This window comes from Patella vulgata, chromosome 2 (genome assembly GCF_932274485.2).
Source record: "Patella vulgata chromosome 2, xgPatVulg1.2, whole genome shotgun sequence".
In the NCBI taxonomy this organism is placed as follows: Eukaryota; Metazoa; Mollusca; class Gastropoda; family Patellidae; genus Patella; species Patella vulgata.
The window spans coordinates 34,765,872-34,784,186 of NC_065880.2; the positions used below are offsets into that span (position 1 = coordinate 34,765,872).

General features: G+C 33.1%; 1 protein-coding gene across 6 annotated transcripts; it reads left to right on the forward strand.

The window, feature by feature from the left end:
- The first annotated feature begins 1,134 nt into the window (after window positions 1-1,134).
- Window positions 1,135-17,656, forward strand: LOC126811748 (4-aminobutyrate aminotransferase, mitochondrial). 6 transcript variants are annotated; one of them, XM_050537631.2, is made up of 14 exons: window positions 1,140-1,295; window positions 4,550-4,605; window positions 6,833-6,975; window positions 7,450-7,567; window positions 7,688-7,737; window positions 8,013-8,093; window positions 10,532-10,624; window positions 11,539-11,665; window positions 12,168-12,316; window positions 13,130-13,267; window positions 13,689-13,856; window positions 14,476-14,622; window positions 16,175-16,286; window positions 17,098-17,656. In XM_050537631.2, exons 4-14 carry the CDS (start codon window positions 7,537-7,539, stop codon window positions 17,220-17,222), a joined length of 1,221 nt encoding a protein of 406 aa, XP_050393588.1. In that variant the 5' UTR covers window positions 1,140-1,295; window positions 4,550-4,605; window positions 6,833-6,975; window positions 7,450-7,536; the 3' UTR covers window positions 17,223-17,656. The 6 variants fall into 6 exon arrangements, 5 of the variants coding, with proteins under 5 accessions (XP_050393587.1, XP_050393590.1, XP_050393585.1 ...); XM_050537632.2 differs by having other exon boundaries at window positions 1,146-1,295; window positions 4,525-4,605; XM_050537630.2 differs by lacking the exons at window positions 4,550-4,605; window positions 14,476-14,622 and adding an exon at window positions 14,674-14,820 and having other exon boundaries at window positions 1,136-1,295.
- The last annotated feature ends 659 nt before the right edge of the window (window positions 17,657-18,315 follow it).

The following is an 18,315-nucleotide window of genomic DNA, read 5'->3' on the forward strand; positions in this document are numbered from 1 at the left end:
GAAAGTTCATCCAGATTTTCCGGCGTGGTTTCCCCTTGTCAGTGTTGGAGGATGGAGGGCCGGACAAGGACAGCGGTCTAGTCGTTCGGATGGGACAAAAATCCGAGGTCCCGTGTACACATTGGCGTGCACGTAAAAGATCCCTTGGCAGTTGGAATTCGATATAAGAGTAGACCGTAGCGCCGCTGCCCGGGCAAAATTTCCCTCATAGCACACTGTATGGCGTATGCCCGTCTTCATTAACCCAGGTTAGGAGCAGAACAGTAGGACGTTAAACCCCATTTCATTTCTGATTAGATATCTTACAAAATAACCTTAATTTTCCAGACATGCGTGGTACATATTAGATGTAATCGTCAATTAAACATACATTATGCAAGAGCTAAATAATCCTATTGCTGGTCTTTCTTTATGCCTGAATTATTATATAAACTATTAATTAGATATTTATTAACATGAAAAGACCATATAATCAACTCTCGATGCCATCTTATGTGTCGGATTTTCACTGGATTTGAATCCGTTTTGCTGCTCAACTCTAATTGATGAGTTATCCAAAAATGGATAATCGAGACTATGTTTTTCATTGTACCGACCGACTTTAGTAATCGAGGCTAGGCCTGAAATTCAAATTCTAATATCTCGGTTCAGAGCTGTACCGTGGAGCAATTTGACTGAAATTTTCAAATTATACCTTTTACATTATCTACATTTGTACATGCGCTCTTCATTATTCATTAGTATATTAAGTTGAACTGAATCAGTTATATGATGTTTGATAAATGGAGAGAGATATCTCAAATTATCATAAAATTGACAATTATTATAACAAGAAATGTTTTTCATTTTACATAATCTCTCATTGCGAGGAATGAAGGGTTTACACTGTATCTACCCTTTCCAACTTCCAGTTTAACATAATATTAGCATAGCCAGTTAAATGCCAATGCTATAAATACTATACATGTCGTTCAAAGCAAAAAATACTGTAGAATTTGAAAACAGTTCACGTATAGCCCAATAAAAGTGCAAAAATTTATCACACCACGATTGGTCGTTTCTGGATCAGCTATCGACCTTGGCTTTCTTTTGAAGCAGACGAATCTCGAGCAAACCAGTTCTGATCTGTTATTCTGTCAATTAACCGATAAAACTACGCTGACAGCTTAAATGCGAAATTGCTCTGACATTTTGTTAGTATACAGTGAATTCTAGTATGGCAAACATGTCTAAAACGACACGCATACTGAAGCACAAAAATCTTTTCAACGATGTCTTCAAACGTCAATACAGTGGTAAGTAGATTTTGATAATATTAAACGGTCAATATTCATCTGTTGTCATGTGACCCATATATAAATAATGTTTAAATGATATAGGCTACCCCTCCGCGCATAAGGGATTGTGGAGGTACCTGTTTTCTTTTCTTCCTCTTCCTTCTTTTCTTTATGTCCTTCTCAGGATTAAAACTTTTCACAGAATTATCGATTATATTGTACCCTGGCTGATTTAGGACGTATGCAAAACAATATTTTCTCAGGATATTTATTCCTTTAAAGATTATTCCAATGAAGTATATTGATGAATAGGTTGCAGTAAGGCCTATCTGTCTGAAATACTTAGCCTATAGGCTATATATATATAATATATATATATATATATATATATATATATATATATATGAAAATGTGTTGCTAAAATATAACACCATGTATGGAGAGAGAGAGAGACAGAGAAAGGAGGAGAGAGAGAATAGGGATAAGTTCACTTGACACAAACTGGGTCATTTTGGGACTAACTTAAGGTAATTTAATTTAATTTGCATGCACCTAATGCCATATGGGTCTTAAGCAGTGGCAAATAAAGATGAATGTTTGCAGTGTGCTAATTTTGTCCAGTCAGGAAATAAATTCCAATTGTCAATTGTCCTTTTACTGTTTTCCATCCCATCTGAAAGACTAGACACTCTTTCTTGTCAGATCCTCCATGTTAGTGAGCCAGTGCCTTACCCACAGAGCCAGTGGCTCCCTGTATTGTAAGTGATCGATCAACTGATTATCCCACAGATTTGATTGAATTATCTCTTGCACTTGACTTAATTTTCTCGATCCCTCAACTTGATTATCTTGCACTCTTGAGAAAAAAATATTTTTTTGCATATCCTAAATCAGTCACCATGATATTGTCTGTATTTGTCAGGTCTGTATAAACTTTCAATTTGTAATAAATCTTTATCTGGTATAGATAATGTCACTTCACAATGTGTGCCTTGACTCATTTGATGATGGGTTGAACGCTTTGACATTGAAATCAGATAAACCACAAATGAGAGATTATATATTTTTCACATTTTGATATATATCAGGGACGTACAATATAAAAATATTTATATTTTCATAAAATTTAATCATTTCTCATAAAATTATCATAAAATGGAAAAATATCATAAAAAATATAAAATCTGACTATTTCTCATCAAATGAGACGAACAGTGTTCAGTCAATGTTATGTGGGTATATGAACACATACAGGGCCCTCACTTAGAAGGCTGAGGGGGGGGGCATATGCCCGGGGGTGACACTTCTTAAGGGGTGGCAAATTATGTAAGTGCATCCAGAAATATTTAAAATTTGACCCTTTGAATATTTATGGACTAGCCTCCTTGGAGGCTGAGATAGAAAATCACCGACCTTTGCTTCCCCATTGAACTGTGTAAACAAGTTCATATTTCAACAGTCTCTAAGACTGATATTCAGTACAACAGACTAATTAATTACACAACACTGCTGGGGAAAGTAAACAGTTATAAACTCATTAATCTAGACAGACCATTTTAAACTTTGCAACAAATTATATAAGTGCATACCAGAAATATGTAAAGCTAGGGGACTCTTTCAATGAATATTTATGGACTATAGACTTCTTGGAGGCAGAGATAGCAAATCGGTGGCCTTCACTTCCACATAAACATGTGTAAACCAGTTCATATTTCAGCAAATAGAGAGGGTTTTTCCAAGATATATTAAGGTTTTTTTTTGATCAAATGGAGAGTTGAAGGGGAATAAATATAAGAATTTTACGTATAAGTTGATTTAATAAATACAATGTAGTTATTTAGATTAAGTGTTAAAAGTATAAAAGATAGGTTGACAAGCAACAAACCATACGCCTACAGCAGCTAAGTCTTCCGGGGAGTCAACAGGGGTTATCGCATATTTTTTTCTTTGTCAGAAATGAAAACATTTACAACATACTAAAATCTGGTAACGAGTAACAACCCATTTGGCTTCTAGTTCTGCCCTATTCTAACATTTACCATACAAAAAATTTAATATCAATTGCCATAATCATCGTAAATCATTGAAAATCGATAGGCTTCTTATCCTCTAGAGTGCCCACAAGACTTTTCACAGAGGGACCAAGGGCCATAACTCCCACCCCATTGCATACTGTAACTGTTTTGTTCAGTGCCTGCACTCTGTTGATGTTTTATGATTAAAAAAATTCTAAAATACAAGGTCCTAAGACGAAGAAGCCTATGTCTATTGATTTTTAACGATTTCCGATAATTACTGTCAGAGTTATGACCCTTGATCACACTAAAAAAATCTTGTGGGCATATTGGAGGATAACGTTAATATCCTATTTACTTTGAATTTATACACAGTGTTTAAGGTCATGAGGTGAAGAATCCTATTGATTTCTAACGATTTCCGATAATTATTGCCAGAGTTATGGCCCTTGATCACCTTGAAATACCTTGTGGACAATCTATAGGCTAAAGTTAATATCTGATTGACTTAAATTTATACACAGTGTTTCAGGTCATGAGACGAAGAAACCTATTGATTTTCAACAATTTCCAATAATTACTGTTAGAGTTATGACCCTTGATCCCTTTGTGTTTGGCCCTTTACCTAAAAGGTTTGCCCACCACTGCTCTAGAGGGTAAAGTTAATATCTGATTGACTCTAAATTTATACACAGTGTGTAAGACCAGGAGACAAAGAAGCCTAGTGATTTTCATTGATTTCTAATAATTACTGCCTGAGTTATGGTCATTGATCACTTTGAAAAATCTTGTGGATGATCTAGAGACCAAAGTTATTTTGATAACTTGAACAGCTAAATCCATGATATTGAATGTTTCATATAACCTTAGCATGGGGCAGAACTAAAAGCCAAACCAATTCTATTCTGATAATTACTTAATGAGTTGTTACTTTTAATCAGATTTTAGTGTATTATAATGTTTCATTACCGACAATAGAAAAAAATATGTGACATCTCTTGTTGACTGCTCAGACGACTTAGCTACTGCGGGCGTATGTTTCGTTGCCTGGCAACCTATCTTTTAATGTTTCAGCATGTCTCACCTTCCTTACGGGTCCACCTCTGAGAAAGATATTAAGATTTGTCTGAAATGTATTAGCTTTTATAGTCATAAATTCAATATTTATTTTTCATACTGACAAATCAAACCTCTAGAGGTGGTCCCATGACTTTGTTTATATTTTCTTCTAGATTAATGGATTAATTTTCTTTACAGCAGATGGTTGGTGTGTTTCAACCAAACCAAACAACTTGTCTTCTCCGTGTCATGAGGTATCCAGTGCTAGGCTTTCATTATGTATTTAAAAAAACTCATTTCTTCTAAAAAAAAAAAATACTATTTTAATACATTAATTGGGATTTTGGGGTAGGCGCTTTTTAAAAAGAATTATTACTGCTAATATAACACTTTAATAGTTATTATTCAAAGATCAATTACACATTAATGCTATCTTATCTTATTGAATTGAATGAAGTGGGGTTAAATATGGTAATGTGATAAGATTACTGATATGTAAATTAATGTTATCTATATTCTCACAAAGCAAGCAAACAAGTTAAGTGACAGTCAAATGATAGAGTATTACTAACTATGTCCTTCTTGAAGATAATACCCTGTATAAAACATAATCTGAGCACGAATCTCAGTTTAAATTCATTTAAACTGTAGGTCAAGAGATAATATTTAAACTTACATTCTTTGTTCCAATATTCTAAATACCAAATAAAGAAATAAGTACTTTTTTTGCAATTAGCTTATTTAATAATTTAATTCTGCAAGGCCTCGAGGCTAAGAAATCTTTTTATCCCTCGTCCGTGTTTTTACAGTTTTTGGTCATATCCTACCCCAGAAATATTTGATTTTTTTAAAGCCAATGTTTTCATATGGATGTATGTTGTTGCTCCCGCCTGTCCGTCCGTTTAGATACATTGTTTTTGTGGACACTCTACAGGTCACCATTTTTAACAGATTTTGACGATACTTGATATATAGGTTTATGTCCCTAAGATCTTGGTTTCCCTCCATTTTGGCATGTATATTATCGTAACTTCATTGATTATGGCCCCAAATTTTACAATAAAATCACATTTTTCAGCTTGTCACAATTTTTATCCAATTTTGATGAAATTTAAAATAAATATGTCTATATCCCAAAGATCTTCTTGGTTCCTTTCGATATTGATCCTTTTTCCACAATAACATCCTGGATTAAGACCCCCGATTGTACGAAAAATCTTGTTTTTAACTTGTTCATTGTCTATCTCTTGCAAAATATGGGCGTATCGTGCATGGCAACCACTTTTTTAGTTTATATTTCAAAGTGGGGATGTGATGGGCGGGGGGATATTAAAGACGAAATAAATAAAAAAAATAAAATCTGCTCGATTACTGGTGACTTATCTTTCATTTGTCATTTATTTTTTTCTTTGTTATCATATTCATAGATTATATAGAAAGAAAGAGATTATATCATTTTTATACGCCCACATTTTCATGTGGACGTATATTGTTGTCGCCCCTGTCTGTCCGGCCGTCCACAATTGTTTGTGGACACTCTACAGGTCACAATTCTTATCCGATTTTGACGAAACTTGAAATATAGCTTTATCTCCAAAAAATCTCAGCTGCTTTCGATATTGGCATGTATCGGATCGAAACTTCATGGATTATGGCACTTGTTTGTACGAAAAATCACGGTTTTAGCTTGTGGACCCTATAGCTGTCACAATTTTTATCTGAATTTGTTGAAACTTGAACTGTAAGTTTATAACCCAAAGATCTCGGTTCCTGTCGATATTCGCGCATATCGGACCATATCTTCCTGAATTATGGCCCCTGATTGTACAAAAAATCGCGTTTTTAGCTTGTGGACCCTATAGAAGTCATAATTTTTATCCGATTCAAAAAAACGTATTATTATATCACCGTTACACCCTAAGGACGACTGAGTTCGAATTTTGTAAAAATTGACAGACAAAATTGCCGTCGTTCGTTCAAAACTAGCGTAAAAATATGGTATATCAAGGTTGTGGACCCTATAGAGGTCACAATTTTTATCCGATTTTGTTGAATTATGGCCCTTGATTGTAGGAAAAATCACTTTCTTGTTAGCTTGTTCTCTATCCATCTCTCGAAAATGTGGGCGTATCCTGCCTGGCAGCCGCTGGTTTTAATTAATTTTACCCATGATTAGAATTTGAGTAAAACCTCCAAAGTTTTTCATTCCATAATTTAGTCACTGTAACAGATATTTGTTTTCATTCACAGTTGGTGAATGGGCTGTCCACAAAATTGAAAAATTTGTATTTGAGTAGGAACAATTTTGGTCACATCAAGAGGGTGTGGGTAATTGTACATTTAAAATCAATGGGTATATTCTCTTGATCTAATTTCTAAATAGAAAGACATCAAATCTTATTCCAAATTGGAATGAAAATATAAACATTTTTGCACATATGTTCAATACTAATGTTGATTTAACTTTTTTTTTTTTTTCAGATTTTGTACGTGGAAAAGCTACAGCTGCAGCAAATTTAAAAGAGCCAGTTTTATTTCATGGAGAACCTAGTGGACCAAGTGTTGTTACACCCATACCAGGTCCTCGATCCACAAAGTTAATAAATGAACTAGAAACTATCCAGGTACAATTCAAACACTTACATTCAATATACCTCCTCGTTCTCCTGGTTGGGTGACCGAATGGTTTAATGTGTGCACTTTAAATCATAAGGTCTGTCATTGAGTCAAGTGGCTTGATTTCATTTCCATGCTTGTACGTGACGAGGAGTAGTTTGAGTATCCAACCTGATGGGTTTTCTCCAGGTCCTCCCAATGCTAAAGACTCATGTGTGCAACCGAGTTATTGAAATGAAATTGAACAATAGGCAAGTCCTGAAATGAGACGTTAAACCCCATTTCTCTCTCTCGGCCTTATCTTGTCATATTTTTTTTATATAAAAGAATTTACTATATTTTTGAAAAGATTAGGACAGACATATAAAGACCGTAAAATCTTGTAATAAAATTTATAATTTAATTGTATATAATTATGCTCAAATTTATTTTTTATTTTCTTTACTGGAAGAATATCTTAATTTTAAAATCATTCTTTACAGAATACAGGAGCTGTCCAGTTTTTTGTTGACTATGATCATTGTTTGGGGAATTACCTTTTTGATGCAGACGGAAATGTTCTGTTGGATATGTTTACACAGATTGCTACCATCCCAATTGGTAACTAAATTACATATGTTATATACAAAATAATACAAAAATTGGAAAGAGACAGTAAATTGAACTAAGAAATTGGTGAAAAGTAGGCAGTAGAATATATAAGTTTATTTCAATTTTCAGGATACAGTCACCCAAGATTAATGGCAGCCCTCAGAAAACCAGAAAATATTGTAAGTTGATTTGCATTTTTATGGGCCAACATTAAAATCATGTATGATTCTTGTATACATGCATTTGATCTTATATCTTCATCATTTGTCCATTCTTAGATACCAGTATTCTTTTCCAGTTAAACAAATATTGTATATATTTTAGTTTTTGTACTTAATAAACCAAGGCACAATAAGGCCTTCAGATTAAACATACATGTGTAAATCCACTCTTTGCTTGTGCCATTGTCGTAAGATTTCATTATCTTCTTTTATTTCATGTTTGTTTTTTCTAGGCTTCGTTTGTAAACAGACCTGCGTTAGGATGTTTACCGCCAAGTAATTGGGTTAATAAACTGAAGGATGTTCTCTTAGCTGTGAGTTATTTTTTTTATTAAATTATATCTTTTTAAGCTGTAGCTTTTAGTGGAAGATTGCGTGGGTACAAAAAGTCTGATCAATTTGAAATCTGAAAATGGATTAGGCATATTAATCAAACATTCTGAGAAACATTTTTTATGCAAGACAGATTAGTTTAACAGAAAGATGACATTTTCATCACTAATAGAAATTGTAACTGTACTTCATATTCTGATTATAAAGACAAAAATGTAGTCTATTTAACTTGCCCAGAAAAAAATTCAAATTGAAAATGTTAATACGGGTTTAGCTTGCGGATGAAGTGACCCTTGTGAATACTTTAAAACATTTGTAGAGAGATCGATATGATTAGTTTGAAGAAGGGTTTAATAATCAAAGGATCTATTCTCAGAGGATGGATAGCCTGACATCGTGATGCTAAGCTTGGTGCCAATATCTAGGAGAGCAATCAATAAATAACCGATGTATAGAGAGTATAAGATGAGGATAACGTATTGCCAGTCTAATAAACCTGTCAATTTAAACTTCATTCTGTAGACAGTTCAATATTTCCTTGACAACCCTTATCGGTATACACATAGTGGTGTGCTTTATTCAATAGGGAATATGTTGACCATATGAAGAATGATTTAATTTGATGTTGGACATTGTCAGAATTAATTACCTGTAATTCAGTGAAATATATTTCAGAGCTTCCATTTAATTTTTATACACACACGTTGAAATATGGTTGTATTTTGTCGTCACCCCCATACGTCAGTCCGCCCGTCAATCCGGCGTCCACAATTGCTCTAGAAGCTAAAGTTAATATCTGATTGACTTTAAATTTATACACAGTATTTAAGGTAATGAGAAGAAGGATCCTATTGGTTTTCAAAGATCTCTGATAATTACTGCTAGAGTTATGGCCCTTGGTCCCTCTGTGAAAAGTCTTGTGGTCGCTCTAGATTGACTTTAAATTTATACACAGTATTTAAGGTAATGAGACAAAGAGACTTATTGATTTACAATGATTTCAAGAATTACTGCCAGAGTTATGACCTTTGATCACTTTGAAATATCTTGTGGAAGCTCGAGAGGCTAAAGTTAATATCCGATTGGCTTTATATTTATGTTTTTTTAAGGTCATGAGACGAAGAAGCCTGTTGATTTTCAACGATTTCAAATAACTACTGCCAGTTATGGCCCTTGATATTAAATGCTAATATAGGCCATAGGGCAGAACTATTAGTAAAAGCTAAATGGGTTGTTGCTCATAATCAGATTTTAGTGTGTTGTAAATGTTTTCATTACTGACGAAAGAAAAAAATATATGCAACAACCCTTGTTGACTGACTGGACAACTTTGCTGCTGTGGGAGTATGTTTCATTGCCTGGCAACATATCTTTATATTTTAAATTTCTAAAGGTTATACTTTTCATCAAATATTGACTTAAGAATTAAAAATGTAAATTAATTAAAACAAACATCTTTTAAATGAAAAAATTGAAAAGTTCTCAGTCCTTGTAGAGCTTATAATCAGATCGCCCCTACTTAAATGGGGTCATGTTGCTGCCTCCGTCCCTCTGTCCATCATCCACAATTCCGGGTGAACACTTTATAGATTAAATCTGTATATGTTGTTATCATTAGTGGGACGAAGAAACCTTTTCCAATAATTGTGATAATTACTTCTAAGTTTGCAGAACCTAGTGAACACTCTAAAGAAACAAGTTAACATCTGATCTGTATGAAACTGATGGGCATTATCGAAATCAGTAAAACGAAGACTACTATTTTTTTTCAACAATTTCTAATAATTACTTCTAGACTTATGACCCTTGTTTCACTATGTAGAATCTTGTGAATGTTCTAACGTAACAAGTTATCATCCTATCTGTATTAAATTTATATGCAATATTTAAATCAGTGAAACAAAGAAGCCAATTGAATTTCAACAATTTAGAGTAAATTGTTTCACTTTGTAGAACCATGTGAACACTTAAACGACAAATGTTATCATCCGATCTTTAGTAAATTTATATGCATTATTTAAATTAGTAAAACAAAGAAGATTATCAAATTTCAAAAATTTCTGTTAATTACCTCTAGAGTTATGTTCCTTGTTTTGCTTTGTAGAACGCTCGAACGACAAAATTTATCATCCGATCTGTATTAAATTGATATCAGTGACTTGTAAATGCTTCTATTATCTACAAAAAATAAATATGCGACAATCCTTGTTGACTGCCCAGATGATTTAGCTGCTGTGGGTGTATGTTTGGGCATGCTGGTGTTTAATTTGCATTAAAACATATTTTTAGTGTAGGTTAATTGATCCAAGCCAAAATAAAGTATTGATTTGGATTTATCTGAAGTGGCGTGGGGCAAACTATTTAATGAAATGTTTACCAAACTATATAACTACTAGATTTGATATTTTATTTTGATCAGGTGGCACCTCCAGGTTTAACTAATGTACAGACCATGCAGTGTGGAGCCTGTTCTATTGAACACAGTCAAAAAGCCATCTTTATGTGGTATCAGGTAAGAATTAACTTTCACAAATTTTTCTGGCAAACTTTCTGCTGCGTGGACTTTAGACAAAGAAGAGCTTGTTAAAAGAGAGAATATGGTTATTAACAATTTCTACAACAAGTTTTTAGACAATCCCATGTAAAGTTTATTGAGAAAAGATTTGCATAATGGATCAATTTTAAAAAATATATAAATGTGAGAATCTGTTAAGGATCAGGGGCCTTATTCACGAAAACTTAAACTAAGTTACAATCGAAATTTTAAGAAATACTGCAACTTCATTGGATATATGCAAATTGATTTTACTGGTCAGCCAATCGAATTGCAGTATTTCTTAAAATTTTGATTGTATCTTAGTTTAAGTTTTCATGAATAAGGGCCCAGGCTTTTAAAACAAGTCTATTTTAGTGAGCATTATGGACTACAGTAGATGCGAGAATCTTTATTAATAAAAAAACTCTGGAAATATTTTTGAAATTATTCAGTACATCAAAATAAATAGAATTGCACTTCCAAACAATACTGTGTATTTATAATGAAATAATGTTCCCTGGACGTTCCAAACAGTTCCAGCAAACTTGAAAAAATGCCTAAAACTTCTACTTGTAGACCATTTACAAGAGTTTCTGTGACAGGGGTGGTAACTTTGAATTTTTATGACAAGTCAGATACTCGTAGCAAGTTTGAACTTTTCTATTTGAAAAAACTCAGACCCGCAGAGCATTTACCAGAATAGGGGTTGAACCAACAGGGGTGACAGCAGTATACTCTCACGCAATTTGAACTTCTAGAATGAGGTGGTACAGGGTGTTTAAAAAAGATTAAAAATACATACATGACTAATAGAAGTAAGGGATAAGACTGTGAAGAAGGCAATTACCAGAATATATCATAAATAATGTGATTTGATTTATTGATTATAGAGACACAGAAGAGGAGGCAGACCACCAAATGAAGAAGAATTAAGATCTTGTATAACCAACGAAAAACCTGGTACACCTGAGATCTGTGTTATGTCATTTCATAAAGCTTTCCACGGTAGAACTATGGGTGAGATATATATTTTCATCAGATTGAATATCATTGCTTTTGAATAACATGATTATTATTTTACTATAGTTATGTGTGCAATTCACAGCAGAAACATTTGCCCAGACAGTGGTGTGTCCATCAACACGACTGAATTTTAATCATCAAGTGTTCTTTCACGCCCTCATCAATCTGAAGCGTTTAGGGACCTTTTTTGTCCAACTTAAGAATCTCTAGACTCTAGATACATTTTACATACACGTGTACCACCTCGATAAGTAGGATCCTGACTTGAAAAATAATGGTTGTGGTTAATTAATGCTGAGATTGCATTCTACAGCGTAATAACAATAATATAATTGAAATATAGTCTAGTTGATTCACAAATCACAAATTTAGAATATTAATTCTATATGTTGATTACTTAAATTTTTATCTTTAAATATAAGTTTTTTTGGAACAATGATTGGTAGATGATTTAATATGAAACAAAAGACAAAAAATGCTACATTTAATTTTTCAGGGGCTCTTGCTTTAACTCACACTAAATGGGTTCATAAATTGGATTTCCCTCAACCAAACTGGCCAATAGCCCCATTCCCCGCTCTACAATATCCACTGGACGAGTTTGTTCGTGAAAACAGAGAAGAGGAGGACAGATGCTTGAATACTGTAAGTAGACATACTAATGAAATAAATGTTTTTAAAGGAATATTTGGGTGATGTTTCCTGTACTACTTATAAGTAGATGTATATATCTTGGAATTATTCTGACATTATTCAATCCTATTAATGTAATAAATACAGTCTAATTATTTTGATCAAAAAAAGGTTGATGCCAATGGGATATAATTGTGTTCCAAACCAATTTCTGTCACATATATAGAGCAGTCTGTTTAAGCATACCCGACTCATAAATACCAGTACTTAACTCTTGTTACTTGCTGCTTAACTGAAGTAGAACTTTGAAAACGAATAATCAAGATCTGTTAGATTGAAAATTTAATACTGAATCTGACACTGCAGTGATAACAACACATAAGATTAGTTTCTACTATCAATATATGGAGTCAATAGACAAACATATCTGTCACCAGTAATGTACATATAGCCATTATGTCACAGCCATATCTTTTACATAATGTAAAATATTCTCAAGCATATTTCATCATTTTACTTTGCAGGGTGGACACAGTTTAGGCCTATCTGTGCTAGACACAATTGTCTGTACTTTTCAGTCTGGTCCTAAATTCAGAATGTTTATTTCACAGAATTCAAATCCATCTTCATAGCGTATGTCAACAGAAACAAAATATTCCTTCAATTAAAATGGAAGAAAAATAAAAATGTTGCTGATATAAAATGCCTGAAATGGCAATGTTGAAATTACTTGAGTTAATTTGTGAAATGATGCTTGATGCGCTCAGGGATAATTTGCATAATTGTCGGTAGCTAATTAATAATTATATGCATAATTTATTTAAGGTTCGTGAGTTGTTTGAAAAATGGCGCCTAAAAGGTAATCCTGTTGCTGGTATTGCGGTAGAACCAGTTCAATGTGAAGGGGGTGATAACCATGCTACCCCTTATTTCTTCCAAGGTCTTCAAGATATAGCCAAAGAGGTGAGTTATTTTTGGAAAAGAATGAAATGAAAAATAGTTTGGTCTGTGTTTGCAGTCCACAACTGGCACCTGTATATAAATATTTCTGATATCTACTTCATAGTTTTTATTGTATTTTAAATGGCCTCATTGCCTACAAAATAGAGCTCTATCCCATTACTGTAAGTGGTAAGAAGAAGCGTTAACTACTTAAACTTGGGTCTTTTCTTTGAGTGTCCGTTATCACCCCCCCCCCCACCACACACACACACACACCACCACCAATGCTGCCTACAATAGATCTATCTGTAAAGATTACTATATTTAATATAGTCTTATACTGACCTGCTCAAGTCCATTCTCTATGAATAAATTATTTGCAAAATACGATTAATATTTTGAGTATTGAACATTTAGATGTTTATCTCTTTTCCTATTACAGAATGATGCTGCTTTGTTAATAGATGAAGTACAGACTGGATGTGGAAGTACGGGTAAATTCTGGGCTCATGAACATTTTAATCTTCGAGAAGCCCCAGACTTGGTACCTTTTGCCAAGAAAATGATGACAGGTGGATTCTATTTCAAGAAAGATTTTAAACCAACTGAGGTACAACTTTCACTTAAGCTTTTTTCTACAGCATCAAATGGTCCAAAATATAATAATAAATTGTCTACTAATTTCTTTGTCCACGATTAAAAGTTCTTTGTAATACAGGAAGAAGAAGGAGTGTGAATTGGTGATCGTCTCCTTAAGTCTTTTCAAAAACTGACTGAAATTTAACTCAGTCCAATAATGAAGGGTGCCAGGCTGCAGAGCTGAGGGCACGTGAGATTAGGGTGTTCGGAAGTTGTCGTCAGAGGTGAGAATAATGTAGGTGAGTTCGCGTGTGTGAGTCGAGGCTTCAAGAAAAAAAAAAAAAAAAAATTCAACATTTATGCAGCCATCAGTACAAATATATTATAGATGTAAACTTTGTAATAATATGTTTTTTTATGGCATACATGTAATAACACAATATTTTCTTTGTTTTCTATAAAATAATAATGAAGAAAATCTTTGTTTTCTATACAATAATAAAAAGATATTTTGGAGTATTCTATAAATAATACAATTTTTTATCATTTTCTATTTAAATGTTAATATTTGTTTGTTCTTAACAGCAAAATCCACTTTTTAATATGCCAATACTCTTATTTCATCACGTTTTTTTTCCTTCTTTTTCTAGGGAAATCGAATCTTTACAACCTGGACAGGTGATCCTTCGAAAGTATCCATGTTGGAAGCTGTCGTTGATGTTATTTTTCAAGAAGATCTGGTTACAAACACTGCTATTGTGGGCGATTATTTAATGAGTGTACTTAAAGAACTTCAGGTGAGGATTGATTTTAACTCCAAATGTGAAAGAATAACACTATAATTCCAGGGTTACCGAATATTCAACACCTGGTTTGGAGATCCTGCAAGAATGCCGCTACTTCAGGCAGTGGTGGAGGTGATGCAGGAAGAGAATTTAATTGAGTTGAATGCTAAAGTGGGGAGTTATTTTCTGAAAGGTCTTACAGATCTACAGGTATGTGAGTAGGATGCAGTATAAGTATAAAGCCTTAGCGCTATGTTGGATGTAATGAATTTGCTACAAAACGTCTCTCCTGTCTAATGCTTTGCATTAAATGTAGACTTATGTATGTATATTTTGTTTATGATTTCTTCTTAAAATATTTAAGGAATTGTACATATTTTGATGTAATTTTATGTTCTTATTTAAAATTATTCTTTTTCAATTAAAATATGTGTATGTTTACATATAGTACAAAATAAATAAATAATTTATATCTGTCCATACAAATAGAATATATTAATTATTTTTAGATATTGTATTATTCGTAGTTCAGTTAATTTTGTTTATTAGTTGATGCTATATGCAGTAGTCATTTGTACCCCATTATATCTACGTCTAGCTTAGCATTTCATTTTATTCCAATAGCTGTAAGCATGTCTGTACATTATTAAAAATATTATTTTATAAGCACAAAATTCTTTTTCGTGCTGTCCTTAATTTTCTTCACCTACTTAACTTATTTGTTAATCTAACAAGCATAGTATCTTTCACTTTGTATTGTCGTCAATCTTGTCTGTCAGTCAGTCTGGCGTCCATCAGACTATGATCCGATTGACTTTAGATTTATATACATAATACACAATATCTGTGGTCACAACACCAAAAAACCTATTGATTTTCAAAGATTTCCAATAATTACTGCCAGAGTTATGGCCCTTTATTACTTTGAAAGAAGTTTGATTTTCAGGGATTTCCGATAACTTGAACAGCTAAATTCATGAAATTACACAATTTGTATAATAAATGTTGGCATTGGACAGAACTAGAAGCTGAACAAATTCTAATGATTTCTGATAATTAGCCTACTTTATAGCTTATTATATACTCTTAATCAGTTTTTTTAAATGCCTTCATTACCGATAAAAGAGAAATATGCAATAATCCTTGTGTTTTACTCGGACGACTTAGCTGATGTGGGTGTATGTTTTGTTGCCAGCCAACCTATCTTTAACTTTCTAAAGGGTAGAATTTTGTGCATTTGTTACTTCTAAATTCATCCAGAAAGAGAAATCTATATTCTGAAATGGGAAATGTTATATGTCATATATCAACATAAGTAACCAGTTGTCATGTTATTTTCTTTTTTTTTTTATAACTTTTGTGTTCCTAAATAGATCTCTGCATTTACATACTAATAATACTGTACACCCTATATATTTTTAATATAGTACTCTTTCTTTTTATTGTAAATTAGGATATTCTGTTGATATTAAAACTGGTTAATAAATCAGATTTGAATACTGGTATATGAAAAAAATTATCTAACATTAAATTTTATTAAGGTTTTTTTATATCTTTTATTTAGAAACGTTATCCTGGATTAATAAAGAATGCTCGAGGCTTGGGAACTTTGACTGCCATTGATTTTAATAATGTTGAATCCCGAGATAAAGCTGTTTATAATCTCCGACAAAAAGGTAATTTGTTTTTTCATAATTTTCCTGATATAATCAGACTAGTATTAATATTAAGAATACCACCCGGATAAGATGCCGGAATCCAATCATAACCTGTGGTGGGCCTGGAAGACACAGTGAATAGCTTTCTTACATCTTTGATCAAAAGTTTCTTATACATACTAAAAACCTATACATACTAAAAGAGAGAGAGAGAGAGAAATGGGGTTTAACGTCCACTCGACACAAACTAGGTCATTTTGGGACTAACACAAGGTTCAATTTTATTTCAATAATTCGCTTGCGTGTAGGGGTCTTTAGCTGTGGGAGGAAACCGGAGGACTCCTTGTCAGATACAACCAGGGAATCGAAACCACGATAGTTCACTCAATGATACAGCGTGCATGTGCTAACTATTCGGCCATCCACCCCCACACACACACATACTAAAGGCAACTCAAGCCCCTATGTCACACTCATGACATTAGAATGATGGTAGATTATCTGGGAGGGATCTTTTGCGTCTTGCAAAACAATATTTAATATGGAAATAGTGTATTATATTTAATATTTAGGATGATTTAAGGTGACTTTTGATTTTAGTCAAGTATTGCTACTAATATCTTCCTAATGAATGGAAAAATTGCAATATTGTTGTTCACTGCTGAATGGCTAGTGAGTTTAGTGCATAGTCAGTGAAAGTCTGCAATTCAAGCAAATCAGAGGTTAAAGTTAACAAACTAACTGGGTTAAAAAAGAAATCAAGAACTAAATATACAAGAGATGATGGAGATTAGTTGCTGATGTCTGACAGTACTATTTAATATTTCAGGTGTGTTAGTTGGCGTCTGCGGAGAAATGTCGATGAGATTCAGACCAACTTTAATGTTCCAAAATCACCATGTTGATATTTTTACTGATATTTTCAATGATGTGCTCACAGGACTGAACAAATAAAATAATGCTAATGTGTAATCGTGTATGCATAATTTTTATAGATGCACACTTCTTGATTTATTTTGAATCATGGCTTTTATATATAAAAATATATGTATCCAATCCAATGATAAAAAGTTTAATGTTTCTCAAGGAAAATGCATTAATAGTTATAATGCTCATGAAAGTGAACACAGCATATTAATTATTTTTTTTACTTCATATTATAACCATTCTCATTGTAAATATCTCTATCATCTACAGATTTATTGTCTGCCGATTAGTAGACTGTTTTGATCAATAATACATTCACTTGAAGTGGATAGCTGGCAATAGCCCAATCTTCTATCACTGTTTTATTTCATTGATTTTATATTTTGATTTTGTCATATTGATGATATCATCTAATGAGTAGTTTTTTATAAAAAAATTATAATAAATTATTTTGAAAAGGACTTGTTTTATTATCTCTCAGGCATTTACTAATATGGTCATATTATTTTTGTCTCCCACCTGTCGAAGACAGCAGGGGACTATTAAAATGGGTTTGTCCGTCCGTCTGTCTGTCAAACTTTTTGGGACACAAGAACTTGTTGTAGGTGTTTATTAGGTCGATGCCTTGATGGAGATCGAAGATGAGCATTTTCTGCTTAGGGTAAGCAGAGATAAGCAATTTGATTGGTTGATGCTTTGGGACACGATGACTTCAGTTCTGATTAAATGAAATTGATGTATAGTTTCATTACATCAATACCTTGACTAAGTTTGATAATGAACATTTTCTGCTTGGGGTAAGCAGAGCAATAAGCAATTTGATTAGTCGATTTTTCAAAGTGATCAAGAGCCATAACTCTGGCAGTAATTATCGGAAATCGTTGTAAATCAATAGGGTTTTCGCCTCTTGACCTTAAACAGTGTGTGTGAATTTAAAGTCAATCGCATATTAACTTTAGCCTCTAGAGCGCCCACAAGCAATTGTGGATGATGGACGGACGGCGACAACAATATATGACATTTCATTGTGGGCCACATTTCATTGTGGGCGTATAAAAAGGAACTGACTTTAGGATACATAAACATTGTTGGAGAAAAGTTCTCAATTACCATAAACAAT